This window comes from Ailuropoda melanoleuca, chromosome 5 (genome assembly GCF_002007445.2).
Source record: "Ailuropoda melanoleuca isolate Jingjing chromosome 5, ASM200744v2, whole genome shotgun sequence".
Lineage (NCBI taxonomy): Eukaryota > Metazoa > Chordata > Mammalia > Carnivora > Ursidae > Ailuropoda > Ailuropoda melanoleuca.
In genome coordinates, this window is record NC_048222.1 from 109,479,228 (window position 1) to 109,496,824 (window position 17,597).

General features: G+C 43.6%; 1 protein-coding gene across 8 annotated transcripts in view; it reads left to right on the forward strand.

Moving 5' to 3' along the window:
* Positions 1-17,597, forward strand: part of ZNF827 (zinc finger protein 827) — a 166,702-nt gene that overhangs the window by 71,626 nt on the left and 77,479 nt on the right. For all 8 annotated transcript variants that reach the window (XM_011221025.3, XM_019796420.2, XM_034661557.1 and 5 more), the window contains exon 6: positions 17,349-17,588. In XM_011221025.3, coding sequence (XP_011219327.2) covers positions 17,349-17,588 — 240 coding nt within the window. The remainder of the gene's footprint in view (positions 1-17,348; positions 17,589-17,597) is intronic.

Genomic DNA, 17,597 nt, shown 5'->3' on the forward strand with positions numbered 1-17,597 from the left:
TCTTATATGAGAGCAGCATTTAATTTTCAGACATAAATACTATGAAAACGAATTTGTTCACTACAGGCCTCCTAGTGGAATGGACCCATCTGATTTCTGTATTTGCAGTAGCATTCTATAGTTCAGCTAATGGCAAAGAATATTTGTGTCAACTTTTTTTTTTTAAGATTTACTTATTTATTTGAGAGAGAGAGAGAGCGCTTGGGGGGAGGGTCAGAGAGAGAGAGGGAGAGAGAGACTCTCAAGCAGACTCCCTGCTGAGTACAGAGCCTACTGTGGGGCTCGATCTCACAACCCTGAGATCATGACTTGAGCCGAAATCAAGAATCGGATGCTTAACTGACTGAGCCACCCAGGCGGCCCATATGTCAACTTTTTAAACGACTTACAATGAATGTGACTAGTAATGGGCTTACAACTAATGGCCAGATCACTTTCCTCATGCCATATGTATCCTAAGCAACTCTGGGGATATGCATGTGGATGGATATGTATATGAACATCTGTGTGTATATGAATATGTATGTGTCTATGTACATGTGTGTACACACACAGAGAAAACCCATAACTGAGGGAATTAAATCTTAAATAAGGAATTAGACTCTCTTGAAAACTCAGACTTGAAGGTATATGGAGTATGAAAACTATGTCTTATACAAACAGGGACTAGGTCACTTTAATAAGATAAAAATGTGACATGTTTATATACCAAAAAGAATCCTTTTCTTGAAGGTGTAGATCTTATTAAACTCAACGGAGATACAGTGGTGTTATTTACCTGACTGTTCAGACAGCACAGAGTAGTACCTAGCTGTGTGCTGTCTGGAAGGACCATTCTTTTCCCAGCAAGAAGAGGGATTCTCCCCCCATAACTGGTGTTACCCTCACTCTTTGACTAGTAAGCGCCCTTCTCCTCATTTCATAATTCCACACATAGCTTACAGGTCTTGGAGGCACACACCTAATGGCTTTTGCTGCTCCCCCACCTCGTGTGGGAGCTCTTCCGACTCACCCCCAAGGGCCAGAGCCTCTGCACCTCCTTTTCCCCATAGAGTCCTCACCCCTCTGGTCACCCTTTTGCTTTCTTGACCCTGCTTCCTCCGCCTCCCACACCGAGGCCTGGGACTCAGAAGGACTTGGATTCAAAAGGACTCCTGTTTTATTATCATCTCCCTATTGCATAGCTGCATATATTAATATAGCCAGGGGCTCATGTGAGTGGTAGTGCCTGGGCCTCTCCGTGCACTGAGCACCAGAAGATACCCACAATCTGAGAGCCATGGGCTCTGTTTCCGTTGGGTAGTAGGGAAGTGTCCAGAATGGCCCAAGAATGGGAAAATTTTGTAAGGTGAACTATTTCTCTTTTATGGCTTCTTGTTTCAGTTCACTTACTTCTTAAATTCCACAGGTGAGTAAAACCATACGGTATCTGTCCTTCTCTTACTGACTTACTTCACTTAGCATTATACCCTCTAGGTACATCCATGTTGTTACAAATGGGAAGATGTCACTCTTTTTTTGGCTGAGTCATATTCTATTGTGTGTCTCTGTGTGTGTGTCTGTGTGTGTACACACACACATCACATCTTACTTATCTGTTCATCTATGTATGGACACTTGGGTTGCTTCCACATATGAGCTATTATAAATAACATAGGGGTGCATATGTATTTTTGAATTAGTGTTTTCATTTCCTTTGGGTAGATACCCAGTAGTAGTGGTAATTCTATTTTTAATCTTTTGAGGAACCTCCATACTGTTTTCCAGAGTGGCTGCACCAGTTTGCGTTCCCACCAACAGCGGGAAGAGGGTTCCTTTTTCTCCAGACTGTCACCAACATCTGTTGTTTCTTGTGTTGTTGATTTTAGCCATTTTAACAGAAGGTATTATCTCACTGTGGTTTAGATTTGCATTTCCCTGATGAGTAGTGATGTTGAGCATCTTTTCATGTGTCCGTTGGCCATCTGTATGTCTTCTTTGGAAAAATATTTATGTCTTCTGCCCATTTTAATTAGATTATTAATTTTTTCGGTGTTGAGTTGTAGAAGTTCTTTATATATTTTGGGTGGTAATCCCTCATGGGATATAGTATTTGCAAATATTTTCTCCCATTCAGTAGGTTGCCTTTTTGTTTTGTTGATGTTTCCTTCCCCATACAAAAGCTTTTTATTTGGTGCAGTCCCAGTAGTTTACTTTTGCTTTTGTTTCCCTTGTTTCAGTAGACATATCTAGAAAAATGTTTCTATGGCCAATGTTAAAGAAATTACTGCGTATGTTTTCTTCTAGTTTTTTGGTTTCAGATCTCATATTTAGGTCTTTAATCCATTTTGAGTTTATTTTTGTGTATGGTGTAAAAAAAAAATTCAGTTTAATTCTTTTGCATGTAGCTGTTCAGTTTTCCCAACACCATTTATTGAAGAGACTGTCTTTTTCCCATCATGCATTCTTGCCTCCTTTGTTATAGATTAATTGACCACATAAGCATGGACATTATTATTTTATTTTGGGGCTCTCTGTTCTGTTCTGTTGATCTATGTGTCTGTTTTTGTGCTGGTACCGTACTGTTTTGATTACTACAGCTTTGTAGTATATCTTGAAATCTGGGATTGTGATACCTCCAGCTTTGTTCTTCTTTCTCAATATTGTTTTGGCTATTCAGGGTCTTTTATGGTTCTGTACAAATCTTAGTATTATTTGTTCTAGTTCTGTGAAAAGTATTGTTGGTATTTTGGTAGGAATTGCCTTAAATCTGTAGATCGCTTTGGGTAACATGGGCATTTTAACAATATTGCTTCTTCTAATCCATGAGCATGAAATATCTCTCCATTTTTTTTCCTGTCATCTTCAATTTCTTTCATCAGTGTTTTACAGTTTTTGGAGTACAGGTCTTTTCACCTCCTTGGTTATGTTTATTCCTAGGTATTTTATTATTTTTGGTACAATTGTATATTGGATTGTTTTCTTAATTTCTCTTTCTGCTACTTCATTGTTAATGTATAGAAATGCAGTAGATTTCTGTATATTAATTTTGTATCCTGTGACTTTACTGAATTCATATTTCAGTTCTAGTAGTTTTTTGGTGGCGTTTTTAGAGTTTTTTATATATAGTATCTTGTCATCTGCAAATAGTGAAAGTATTACTTCATCCTCATCGATTTGAATGCCTTTTATTCCTTTTTGTTGTCTGATTGCTGTGGCTAGGACTTCTGGTACTGTGTTGAATAAAAGTGGTGAGAGTGGACATCTCTGTCTTATTCCTGATCTTAAAGGAAAAGCTGTCAGTTTTTCACCATTGAGTATGATGTTAGCTGTGGGATTTTCATGTATGGCCTTTATTATGTTGAGGTATGCTCCTTCTAAGCCTGTTTTGTTGAGAGCTTTGATCATGAATAGATGGTGTACTTTGTCAAATGCTTTTGCTATATCTATTGAGATGATCATATGGTTTTTATCTTGTCTCCTGTTAATGTGATTGATGTATCATGTTGATTAATTTGCAAATATTGAACCACCCTTGCATCCTTGAAATAAATCCCACTTGCTCATGGCGAATGGTTTTCTGAATGCATTGTTGGAATTGGTTTGCTAATATTTTTTGAAGATTTTTGCATCTATGTTCATCAAAGATATTGGCCTATAGTTTTATTTTTATAATGTCTTTATCTGGTTCTGGTATTAGGGTAATGCTGGCCCTGTAGAATGAATTTGGAAGTGTTTTTCCTCTTCTATATTTTGGAATAGTTTGAGAACAACAGGTATTAACTCTTCTTTAAATGTTTGGTAGAATTCACCTGTGAAGCCATCTTGTCCTGGACTTTTGTTTGTTGGAAGTTTTTTGATTACTGATTCAGTTTCATTACTAGCAAGCAGTCTGTTCAAATTGTCTCTTTCTTCCTGATCCAGTTTTAGAAGGTTGTATCTTTCTAAGAATTTATCCATTTCTTCTAGGTTGTCCAATTTATTGGCATATAATTTTCATAATATTCCCTTATAATCCTTTGTATATCTGTGGTGTCAGTTATTATTTCTCCTTCATTTCTGATTTCATTTGAGCCTTCTTTCTTTCTTGGTGAGTCTGGCTAAAGGTTTATCAATTTGTTGATCTTTTCAAAAAACCAGCTCCTGGTTTCATTGATCTGTTCTATTGTTTTTTTAGTCTCTATTTAATTTATTTCTGCTCTAATCTTTATTATTTCTTTCCTTCTACTCACTTTAGGCTTTGTTTCTATTTCTCCCTTAAGGCTTCCGTAATTCTTATATGAAGACAAAGGATTGAGAGGGGCATTTTTGCTTTATCCAAATGCGAGGACCAATGCCATTCTTTCTGAAGGAATCTTGGTTTTCTCTCCTCATAATTCTATTTACGCCACCCATGTATCTATTTTTCCCAAATCTGAACCATCCTGAGTTTGTGCTGTGAGGTGATTTACTTCCTATTTTCTAAATTTGGGATAGCAGCTGGATTCCAGCACATTTCCTGGTTTCCTGTGACTTGCCATGTGCTTGGATCAGTTATCTCCCCAGCTGGAGAAATGGGGGGAAGTGTTAGAATATAGTTGTGACCCACCACATTTCATCTTAGGGCCAAAATCAGGTGGTGAGGGTTGTCATTTAAAGGTTGAATTATGAACCCATTTCCTTACTTCCTGCTACTACCGTTCTTATCCCCATAAACCTACCTAAACATAGACACACAGTTCCCTACTATTGCTACCAGAAATTCTTCCTAGTGTTTTGGGGTGGAGGCATTCATGGAGATAGGCTTACTGGGGGCTTCCTGTGGTCCACATGTATGTAGCCAAAGGTTTCATAGCCCCTCTGGTCGAGAGGGAAAGAGGCTCTCAGAAGAGCCAAAGGATTAATGAGAATGGAAGGTGAGATTGGAGTGATTTGTGGGACTTAACTTTGAGAGTGGAATCATCCTGCCTCACTCTGTACATTTGAATATCGATACTCGTCTTCAGTTGGAATTCATCAATGCTTATTTAGCTCACAGACTGAATATGTAGAGAATACCTTTTTTCCTCCACTTTGTTTTAAAGAGCTGTGGAAAATAAAAAAGAAAACTGGGGAGTAGGAGGATAATTGAACGGAGACAGATGGTGGTCTCTTCTCAGTTACTTGTGCTAAAGCCTTTGCGCCCTGTTTATCCCATTTTAATGCTGTTTAAAATATATTCTCTTAACACATTGTTTATGTTAGAAAGCTCTTCCTATATGAGTCTTTCTCGGCTTTCCGGGAGACATCCAGAGCTAAAGTGTTCATCCTGTGGTAACGGTGAGTGCTCAAGCGTTAGGGCCTCATTGTCAGATTTGGGGTTACCTCCTCCATCTCCCCCCACTGCTGTCGCCGCTTGGCTGTTTTGTTGCTCTTCAGCACCTGCATAGGAGAGGACACAGAAACAGAGAGAGGAAGGGAAATTCGAATGAGTCATTTATTGCTGCTTGTAAGTAGCTTTGATTTCAAAAACATTTGGAAGAGAAGGTTGAAACACAGCCAGAATACATCATGAGGATACCCATGCACTCATGTCTCCAAGAACCAAGGGGAATTAAGAGCCCAGAGGGACCATTTTCTACCATCAGATGGTCTCACCCCCGGGCTAAGGATTCCCGCAAGCATGGTGCTAGGGACAGTGCCCTAGCAAAAGTAAACGCTCATTTATCATTGGCTATGAGGGATTTGATTTCTGGCCCAAGCATATAAAGATTTCTTGGGGTTTAAAGGAACTCAGTACTTTAATTCTCCTCTATCTTTCCATTTCTTCTTTATAGTCTTCCTTCTTTCTTATTTGTTTTTTCTTTCACTTATTCATTTTTTCAACAAATATTTATTGGGCTCCTACTATTTTCTAAGCCCTGCTTTAAGTCCTAGGGATACAAAGGGAAATAAAGCAGTGCCCTCTCTTGTACGGGTTCTTCATTCTCTTCCCACCCCATCTATCGCTACCCATACATCACTCCCTCACCAGTTAGTTAGTGCCTGGGTTAATATCTCTGTTGTTATGGGATGTTCTGCTCTTGGCACCATGCTTACCAGCCCTTGCCTGCCTGCTGGAAACATCAACCAATGGAAGAGAAATAAGTCAAGGCTTCTCAACAGATATAGCCTTGGGGCATTATTTAGTAATATTTAGCACCACCCAAGGAAAACATATTAAACTTGTCTGCATATACTTATACCCTGTTACCATCTTTTAGTGGAAAATACTTGTTTAGAAAACTCTCAGCAATTGAAATGGAACTCTTCACTTGCTCCTTCCTGTCTTTGGGTATTAGGAACTCTCTCTGTCCTTCTCCCTCCTCTGTGTGCATAAAGCAGTGGCCAGCTGATCACTTGACAGAGGTGGACCTTGCTTTTTGGTTATTTTCATGTCAGCAGGAATTCTACTGAATCTTGCGGGGATTCTGTTTAAAACCTAAGCATGCACCCTCTTCCCCCGCCACCCCCAGCCAACATTCGGGTTCATAGAAGGATATATAAAGGCCTATTAATCACAGCAAATGAGGTGGACAGGGCTTAGATTTATTAAATGGCAAAGGATAATAATGTTAAATAGATTTAAGGTTAGATCAGATACTTTAATTGACCCCTTTTCTTTCTTTCTTTCTTTCTTTCTTTCTTTCTTTTTTAATGTGAGACAAGTGAAGTATATTCTGGACATTAGAGGAAAAATAGGTTAATTTTTAAAAAATGAGATCATTTGGAATGTTACCAAATGGCGGACATACAGTTTAAATGTGCCTCTTTAGCTAATTTCTAGTGAAATCATCAAATGAAAAGAAAACAGGATGATTGGGAGAGGTTTTACATTAACACCGGGACACTCAGAGGTCAACAGATAATGACTGAGCCACTCTACATCATCTGCTGGTTGGAGAAACTGATCTCCTGGGGCCCTCAGTGACCGAAGGATTTTTTACTCTCGATTGTCATTGGACACAAGTGAAATTGAATGCAGAATTTGTTTAGTGTGATGGACGTATTCTGACTTGTGATCGTCTTCTGTGTGACCACGGAGGGACCTCCTTTCGGTCCCGTGAGCCTCCTGTGTCATCTAACACTAGGCAACATCAGACCCAGAATCAAGTCTAAAACTTGTGCTGCAGCCGTGGGCCCAGTTTTGTGGCCAATCTGAGGACACCCGCAAATGCCCAGCTGGGCTATCTCGGGCAAGGACCTGTTGCAATGGTTGGTGGTCTGGAGGATGCAAAAGCAAGTTTAAAACTCGACCAAAGGATAAAGCCTCAAATACTTTGTTCTGATGGAAAATAATGTTTCTTGGACCCCTGAAAGAGAATTTCCAGGGCTCACTAACTCTTTATTACCTTTAAAGTTCAAGTTCCATTTTTTAGGGCATATTTGTTCCTTGCAGATTCAGATAGAACCCCCCGTGCTCCTCATTGTATGTTTTTATTTTATTTTTAAAATTTATTTGTTTATTTATTTATTTGAGAGAGAGAGCGCAAGAGAGAGCAGGGGCAGGGGAGAGGGAGAAGCAGACTCCCTGCTGAGCAGGGAGCCCGATGCGAGGCTCTATCCCAGGATCCCGAGATCATGACCTGAGCTGAAGGCAGACGCTTCACCCACTGAGCCACCCTGGAGTCCCTGTAGGTTTTTAAAAACTTGATTCTAAGTTGACCCCCTGCTTACCTCGGTCTCGTGAACTGTGATTTCTAGTTGCATAGCTAAATCTTCAGATGTCTGTGACTTGTCCTTCCTGAGTTGCCAGGTAGTGTACGATAGAGGGGAAATAACTCACAGTTTTGGTGAGCCAACTCAAAAGGCTAATTCTGATCAAATGTCTTTGAAATTGTTTTAGGAGTTAAAAGTGTGTGTGTGTGTGTGTGTGTGTGTGTGTACGTACTGCAGGTCACTGTGGGGCTCTTGTGTTGGAGTGTACTGTTCTTGAAGGTTCTTGTATATTGTTAGAAGAGGCAGAGAAGAATCTGCTGCCCCACTGTTTGTTCTCACAGTGAACATTTGCCCTCGTTTTCCCCAGGAACAGATGAGCAGTTGTCCATAGGGAGAGTAGGAAACCGATCTGAGAGTGTATTGCCTCTCTCTGGGGTGTGGCAAAGCCGCAACCTCGGATTTCGTTCCTCGGAACAGGAATGGGGAGTTGCTCCCCGCCGAGGTCCACCGCACTCTAGGCATTGTGGAAATGAACCAAGGGCCACGCCGTGGAGAAAAATGAAACTTAAGGTAGAACTTCCCAAGGAGAAGCCTATACCGACCCAGTCCCCTAAAGAAGGGAAAGTTGTGTCAGGATGCGTGAGCTTGTGTTCCGTGTGATCACTACTTTAGAGAGACAGGGTAGGCTGAAAAAGAGGAAAGGAAGAATACCCTTCAGTGTGTCAGACTCGGGTTCTGCATTCCCATACGAAGAAAGGGGCTAGGTTTCTCTCCACTTCGCGGGGGACCCAGCTCCAGTCACCTGGTGAGGGAGTGGCCGCCAGGCCAAGGCTTTCTCACTACCACATTGCTTCTCTCCGAGGAGGAAGAGTCCGACTCGTGGTGTCAGACTTCTGTGGAATAACATTTCCATTTCGGCCTCCATCCTCGCCTCTGCTCAGGGAGGCTTGGGTCTCCGTCTCTCCCTGAGCCACCCAGGAAACCCAGCCCAACTCCTCATTTCATTTTGCTTTTGGCAAGAGCAAAGTCAAGCAAGAAAACACAAAGGCAGGGGGTGGCTGCCTTTATCAGACGCCAGCGGGTGCCAGGCCCTGCGATAGGATGCCACCACGTGATCTCATTTCTTGTTCCTGGTTGTTCCTTTCACTCCACCTGGTCCCCTTGCCCTGCGCTGTTGTTCACAGAGTGTTAGTAATAAACCCACAGTCTACAGGAATGGGGTTTTGTATCTTTGAGGATGGTCAGTTGGAGATGAAAGATTTTTAACTTATCTAATGACATGAATATCAGTCTAAAAAGTGTACTGTTTCCACACGGCATAGTTGGTGTTGCTTCTACACACGTTCTTTTAAGCTTCTTGTTATTCTAAGATGCTCGTTCAAGATCATGACCATGAGCCACCTGGAGAGAGAAAGGTCCATTTTTGTTGTCTATTTCAGTGCTGTTGGCAATGTTTCACCCTTTCATATTTTGGTTTTTGGGGTTTTTTTTAAAGATTTTATTTATTTATTTGATAGAGAGAGAAAGCACATGCAGGGGGAGTGGCAGGTAGAGAGAGAGGGAGAAGCAGGCTCCCCACTGCGCAGGGAGCCTGACATGGGGCTCAATCCCAGGACCCTGAAACTATGACCTGAGCTGAAGGCAGACACTTAACGGACTGAGCCACCCCGGCGCCCCTCCTGTTTTGTTTTTGAGTTCATAGCATGTATGAGTTTAGCATCTATGGCAGACCGAGGAGTCAAGAGACAGAGAATAGCATCACAGGCTGTGTGCTGTGCTTCAGGTGACGCGTGTGACAAATACACATGAATATCGAATGTGCCAGGCCCTGTGCGACATCTTGGGAATGAAAGACGTGTAAGAATCTCGCTCGCCCCCGAGAATTTGGTGCAGAGGGGAAACGCGCGTGTGAGTAGTAATTGCAGCGTGCTCCGGGATCTGCAGGGTCTGAACGGTCTAGAGGTAGGATAGAGTGGGGAGAAAGGGTCACTGGACACAGATAAAGGAATGCTGCTCGCAGGGGAACACCTGAATACAGATGACCCTCGAGCAACACGGGTTGCAATTGTGCAGGTCCGCTTCTATGCGGGTCCAAGTATGTGTGGATTTTTTTCAATAAATACAGTACAGCGCCTTAAAAGTCTCTTCCTTACGATTTTCTGACATTTTCTTTTCTCTGGCCCACTTTATCGTAAGAATACTGTTTATGGGGGTGCCTGGGTGGCACAGCGGTTAAGCGTCTGCCTTCGGCTCAGGGCGTGATCCCGGCGTTATGGGATCGAGCCCCACATCAGGCTCCTCCGCTATGAGCCTGCTTCTTTCTCTCCCACTCCCCCTGCTTGTGTTCCCTCTCTCGCTGGCTGTCTCTCTCTCTGTCGAATAAATAATAAAATCTTAAAAAAAAAAAAAGAATACTGTTTATGATACATATAACCTACAAGACACGTGCTCCTTGTTTATGTGATCAGTCAGGCCTCCGGTCAGCAGTAGGCTATCCGTCGTTAAGTTTTTGGGGAGTCAAAAGTTACATGTGAATTTTCGACTCTTTGTGGGGAGGAGGGGCACCACGCCTGACCCCCGCATTATTCAAGGGCCAAGAGTACTTTGGAAATCTGAACAGGTTGTCGCTGGGGTGTTTCAGAAGGGAATAGGGTGAGGAACAGAATAGCATGTTGAGGCACCTGGAATATTTCGGTCTTGTAGGAGCATGAAGGCATCTGGAGGGGTGCTGCGGGATGATGCAGGAATGGGGGGTGGGGCTGGGGCTTTACAAGGGACAGAAACTAAGGGAAGGAATCACCGAAGGGTTCAGGAGCCCCAGGGCAGGAACACAGTGGGCCTCCGACAAGCCTGGAGGCTAGAAGCAGGAGGCTGTCATGAAAAAGTACCTGAGGTGTCTCTCTCCTTCTCTCTGGGTTTCCATGAGCTCACCATGCTGGGCCACTCCCTCTCCTCTTTTCCTCACTCTTTCTTCCTCCTCCCTAAGAGGAGTTAAGAGTAGAGGAAACAGTTCCACCCCATCTACTGCTCTCTACTCACCTGCCCTTGGATCTCACTGAGTCCTCTGGAGTCAGATGACCTCTGGTCTGTGTGTCACTGGTGACATCGCTCTTACTGCCCACAGGCATCCCGACCTCCACTTCCTGCAGGAATCCTAAGTACGTAGCCAAAATAGAACTGAAAATGTCCCTCTGTATTTCTCCACCACCCAACTTTTCTATTTTTCCTACTTCTATTGAGAGCGTCTCCCAATCTCAAGGCTTAGAATCATAGAATGATTTTTTAAATCACGTTACCCCAGGCCATGTACAATTTTTCTTTGTAATTTCTCTCACATTGGTCTCTTCCTTCTTTATTCAGACTCCTAGCCAGTCGCTTCCAGTTCCTCACCATTCAACCTCTAGAATGTCCTGTGAGTCTTTTCTATCCCCGTGACCTTTAGTTCAGGCCCTCAGCGTCTCCTTGCTTGGATTACCACCATAAGCTCCTAACAACTGCCCCCATTTCCACTTCCTCCCAGGCCTTCCAAGTGCCATTGCCAGGTTGGCCCTTCTGAAGTGCAACCTGATCATGCTCCTTCCCTGTGCAAACCTCCCGGGCGCTGGCTCCTCGCTCGCCCCCATGCCCTGAGGCTTCCGGGCCCCCACGGAAGATTCCACATTCTGCCCCACCTACCTCTCCAGTTTTCTTTCTCTGGAATCTAATATGACTCTCTTTGTTAAGCCATCGTTCAGTAGAGGATTTGGCTTCAGCACCAAGGTTCCAGCAGGAAGAATTTTAAGGGAAGGGAGGGAAGGAGGGAGAGGGAAGGGGAGAGACGGAAAGAAAGGAAGGGAGGGGTGGCAGGGGAGTGAGAGGAGGAGGGAAGGACGGGGAGGGAGGCAGGAAGAACAGGAAGGGAGGGAGGGAGGGAAGGGAAGGAAGGAAGGAAGGAAGGGAAGAAAGGGAGGGCAGAGGGAGAGGGGGGAGGGAAGAAGGAAGGAAACTCTTATCCTGGAGTCCAAAAATAGAAAGGTGGTTAGAGTTGTGGGAAAAAAGGGGAATGGGGAGTTAGAGTTGAGTGGGTGGAGCATCAGTGGGGAAGATGAACTATTCTGGAGATGGATGGTGATGATGGTACAACCATGTGAATGTACTTAATGCCACTGAACTGGACACTTAAAAATGACTGAAGTGATAAATGTTACCACACACACAACTCTTGGACCTCTTGGCCAAACTGAGAGTATGAAAGTGAGAGGCGGTTGAAGGTGGAGGTGAGGGAATCTTGGAGACGACTGTGTTGTGATCCCCCCACTACAGGGTGGCAGGGATGAGGGAAGGGGTACCAGCCTCACCCCAAATCTAGAGAGCACGGCTTAAGGGATGCCCCCTGGGGCGTTTGTCGTGTGTTTTCCTCAGGCGTGGAGCCTCGTGCTCTGGTGTCCCATGGCCGCCTGGGAAAGCTTGAGGGTGGGAAATGGCGAGCTGCTTTGGGGACTGCGTGCGTGAGAGACGCTGCTGTGCTGTGAGGGGCTGAGCTTGCGCTGTTCGTACGATCAAGTACAGAGGCAGCTGTCAACCACAGCCCCAGTGTAGACCATTTTTCCGCAGGAGGGCTGGCATGGGTATGGCCTTAAACGCCTTCCGGTGGGGCCGCCTAGCCGATTGGTGGTTGGACAATGACAAAGGGGGATGGAAGGGGACAAGTGGATTCCTAGGGCAGTGGAGGGAATAAGGGTTCCCAGACAAGAGGGAGTTTGGCCACATAAAGGGAACTTTGGGGGAAAGATCACTTCAAAATTCCAGGTCTCTGAAGATGCCATGCTTGAATCCCATGAGAGAAACTCCTGCTGGCCTAAACAGGGTGAAACCATTCTAGAATGGGATAGCAGAGAGCTTTCCATCTTTTCTCCTTCCCTCTCTTCCCCCTGCTCCTCTAGCTCTCTTCTATGGTCTGAAAAGACAGCTCTGTGCTGGGGAGAAGGCAACAAGAGAGGGAGAAGGAACCAAGGAACCAGTTCCCTCCCCCGCAAAAGGCTACCTGTAGCCCCTTCCATGGAGGGGCAAAGACTCCCCTCCCAGGAGGTGGAACTGTAGACTCACACGTGGATTCGACCTTCTGGATTCTGAATCAAGACCAAGGACAATACAGCTTTGTATTCTCTAAGAATTCTCAGGTTATGGGCCTGCCCAAGTTTTCACCCAGGGACGGGGAAGGAACTCTTCCTGCAGGGCAGGCTTAAAGAGACAGTGGAAGACAGAAGTAGAGTTGCTTTTATGTTTACACCCTATGAGTCTTGCTTACTCAAGGTGCCATTGCCATCTCTCAGTTCTGGCCCTCCAGCCAAAGCAGCCAACGTGGTATTCTCCAAACACCCCAGGCAGAGTACAATTCCACCTTTGTGCTTTGGTTCCCGGTCTTCCTTGACTCCTCTTCCCATGTTGTATTTTAATTTTACCTCTTTTGTTAGAGGGCTGTCTATACTTGTTTGATCATTCATGTAGATTTAAAGTGCTTGAGGGCAAGAGCCATGTCTTTGCCTCCGTATCCCACATCTCCTCCATCCTAGTACATAGGCCCTAGTAGACATTTTAAAAATGGTGGGATGACCAAATGAGTGATGAATGAAATAATACTAATGACAATTACTTATGTGTACTGTGTTGGTGAAAGTAGAAAAGACTGTATTATGATATTCTCATGATTTTCACCTGCGGTTGTCAAACGGTTTGAATCGGACTTATCTGATTTGCAAACCCACTCTTGCAATGCCACCAGGCATACACAGTGTTCTAAATGCTTCTAAAAGAGGGAATAATCATCTTTTTTTTTTTTAAGATTTTATTTATTTATTCGACAGAGATAGAGACAGCCAGCGAGAGAGGGAACACAAGCAGGGGGAGTGGGAGAGGAAGAAGCAGGCTCATAGCGGAGGAGCCTGATGTGGGGCTCGATCCCATAACGCCGGGATCACGCCCTGAGCCGAAGGCAGACGCTTAACCGCTGTGCCACCCAGGCGCCCCGGAATAATCATCTTTTTATGGGCATATGTAGTCATTTTTTAGTTTTTAAAAATGTAAGTAAATGACAGAATATCTGTATTGATCAAAGAAAAATTAAAAGATACAAATGAGCATTGCAATAAATAGTCACCTACAACCCACTTCCCAGGCATAACCTTACTGTTAACACTGTCTCTCATCTTTTTCCATGTGGCAGTTTTCTTCTCGGAATAGCAGTATAGGCCACTTGGGGTAAAATTAGTATTTGGCCTATTATTTTAGGAAGAGATTCTAAAAGGATTTTCGATATGTGTGGAGAGGGAAGGTGATGGGAAAGAGTAAAAACCCTGGATGGGTAGACATGTCCCTCGGTGTGAGAGTCAAAGCTAAGAGTGAGTGAAATGATTAGTTCAACTGCTGTTTTGTCAGGACATCTCAGGCAAAGGAGAGAGAGGATCAGTGGGATCTGTAGCCGACTGAGGAAATGTTCCCAAATCAGCCTCCTCCTGCCTCCTAGGCCAGCCTGTCCAGGCACCAGGCTGAGATGGTGAATAATAGGTGGGGGAGCCTTAAGCTAGAACTTAAGAGGAGCTTTTCTTTCTTATTTGACTTGGGTTCTGATTCAATTTGGGGGAAGGGGTTTGAAAACGGAAGTGTGGCAAAAACTTTACAGCAGTGGTTGTCAGTTGGGGTGATTTTGCCCCCAGAGGATATTGGCAACATCTGGAGTTGTTCATGTTTGTCTCACCTGGAGGATGGGTGCCACTGAGATCTAGTAGGTGGAAACCAGGGCTGTTGCTAACCTTCCTCACGGCTCAGCCTCCCCAGATAGAGAAGGATCTGGCCCCAAATATCAACAGTGCTGACTCAGGTGAAGAAACCCCACTTTAACAAAAAAAGGCAAGAGAACAGTTGGCAAATATTTTCTTATATATTTCTTATATTATGTCTCACTTGCCCATTGAGATGTCGCTTGAAAACTCTTCTCTGTGAGTCTGGAATCTATCAGGTAGATTAAAAGTGCTAAAGGTTTTTTTTTTTTTTTTTATCAGTAATCAGTGTTTTGTGCATTTGTGAAAGGTCAAGAGTTGTCATAAGAAAGGGCAGAAAGCACTTCATGTAAATCATGCTTGAAATTATCCCAAGTAGCTTTCAAAACCTGATACCATTCAAGCCAGTGGTACACATAGTCAGATGATTTTTAACCCAGGGGCAAAGCTGGGGAAAGGAGATGGAAAAAGATAAAGATAATGGAGCTTCTTCCTAGCTGTGCTCTTCAGATCATTGAGATTTTTGTGGAATTAAGTGAATCCTTTCCTAGTATGTTTTTGTGTTTGCCTTCAAGCCTCGGAATGACTAGCAGGGTTGAGAGACATCATTACATACCTGTGTCACTGACCCCACTGTTTATTTTCCAAATATTACGTACTTTGAGGGAGCACAAAGAGGGAATGTGTGTTGTGACTGCACCTATGGGTGAGGTAGCTAGAGGTCAGGGTGGCTGTTGGGCCATCAAATCCCCGAGAGGTTGCAAGGGGTGCAGTCCATTCTCCAGAAACAATCAGGTGGACTACAAATCAAGGCAAAAAAACTATGTAACTTTGAAAGCTTCGTATTCTTTTCTTTTTTCTTTCTTTTCTTTTTTCTTCTTCTTTTTTTTTTTTTTTTTAGTGTGATTGAATCAACTTGGTTTTTATGAGCTTCATAGATAAGCGGAGAAACAACAGCTTGGAGGGAATAGGGAAAGGGGGAGGGGATCTAAATTAAATATAACAGTTGCTTGGCAGTTTAGTTGCTGAAAAAAAAAAAAAAAAAACAAGTCATTTACCCTGAAAACCATGTGTAATATGTCAGGAAGGAGAAAAGAACAATTAGCCCACTTCTTATATAGCTTTTATTGACAACACTATATTAATTGCAATCATTTAATTAAAAGTGCTCTTCCATCTTCTTTACTACAACTCGATAAACTACACATGTACTTGGCTCTCCCCTGTCTTATGCTTCGTAAGGAATACGTAGTTTTCTCTAACCACCCAGCTTACAACAATGAGATTCCCCTTTCACATCTGTCCTGTCTGCTTCCTACTGCTTCTTATTGCTATATCCATCCATCCATCATGAATTACCACAAACTTGGTAACCTAAAACAACAGAAATTTATTCCCTCACAACCTGGAGTCCAGTAGCCCGAAATCTGAAGTCTCTTGGGGAGCCTCTTTCCTTACCTGTCCTAGTTTCTGGTGGCTCTGGGAAATCCTTAGCTTGTGGCCATCATGACTCCAATTTCTTGTCTTGCTCCGGTCAGGCTTCTATAACAGAATCCATTGACTGGTGGCTTATTAACGACAAAAATGTATTTCTCACAGATCTGGAGGCTGGCAGGTCCAAAATCAAAGAGCCCAAATATTTGCTGTCTGGGAGCTCTCTGGAGTCTTTTTTATAGGGGCACTAATCCATTCATGATGGCTCCATCCTCATGACTAACCGGCCCCACATCCAAATACTATCACATTGGGTATGAAGTTTCAACATCTTAATTTTGGGGCAGAGGGTAGAACACATGTTCAGTCCAAAGCACTCTCTCTGTTGCCATGTGCCCCTCCCCTGTGTCTTGTCCTTATCTATCTATTCTAAGGACACTTATCATTGGGTTTAGGGCTTACCCGGATAATCTAGAAGGATCTCATCTTGAGATCCTTAACTGAATCACGTCTACAAATATACTTTGTCCAAATAAGGTGACATTCACATGTTCCTGGGATTAAGACATAGACAGATGTTGAGGGGTCACGATTCAACCCACTATTCTATCTATGTCCTCTTTTTTTTTCCCCCAGAATGCTGAGTACACTATAGTTACTAATAAATGCTTATTGATTTGAAAGTGTGCTCATTTTAAAGTGACCCAAATTAATGGCTGGGCTGATTGCCCCACCTTGTTTCAAAGATGCTCTGTCATTAGCTCTACAGAATGCACGGACTGTAAAGACAGTCCGACTTTGCAAGGTGAATGTGTGTTTCAGACTAAAGATCAAACATCGAATAGTCACACCTAAAGCAACAACAGTCAGTAAATTGAACCATTATTATAACCTGTAAGATTGCTGTTTTTCTAAGCGTTGGTCCTTGGGCTACAATTAACTTCGTAGGTGGTCTTGAGGATTACTAGCTCCCAGCAAGGTATAAATGTCTTGGTTGAATCGACCCTGTTTACCCTTTATTAATTTAGGTGCCTAGAAGAGAGAGAAAAAAAATTGGTCAGAGCTTTAAAAATAGAGGGAGACAATTGTCATATTAAGATGTTCGTTGTGATTTGATTGGCTGAAATTGAGTAAGTTCTGAAACAAGGACAGACGCTCACCACGTTCTCCATTAGTTCCGGAAGCAGCACAGTATAGAGAGAATGGAGCGCACGGGGGAGTGTCCAGGAGACCCCAGTCACCGGCCAAGTGCTAGATTCAGTCTCTGGCTGGGCCTGGTTCTGCTCCTTCGGGTGTGGCCTTGGGCAAGTCACTTACTTTCTCTGGGCTTCAGTTCCCTCCCTTTTCAGGAAACCAGGTGGGCTGAACTAGTCTTCTTCCCATCTGTGTGCCCCTGTGCTGTGGTGTTCTTCTCCCTTGCTCCCAGACACGATCCTCGTGGTTCTTCCTGTGATTAGAAACTGGGTTTGGTTCAGAATTCTAAAACGATGGTATTCTGGTTTCTCCTCGTTCACCTGCTTACAGCGGAAAGCTACAAGGAAACTCAGATGGTGAAGATTAAAGAGGAGCCCATGGAGGTTGACATCCAGGACTCGCATGTCTCGGTATCACCCAGCCGGAATGTTGGCTATAGCACTTTAATCGGGCGAGAGAAAACCGAACCCTTACAGAAGATGCCAGAGGGCAGAGTGCCCCCAGAGAGAAGCCTCTTCAGTCAGGATATCTCTGTGAAGATGGCTTCGGAGCTTCTCTTTCAACTGTCAGGTACGTTTC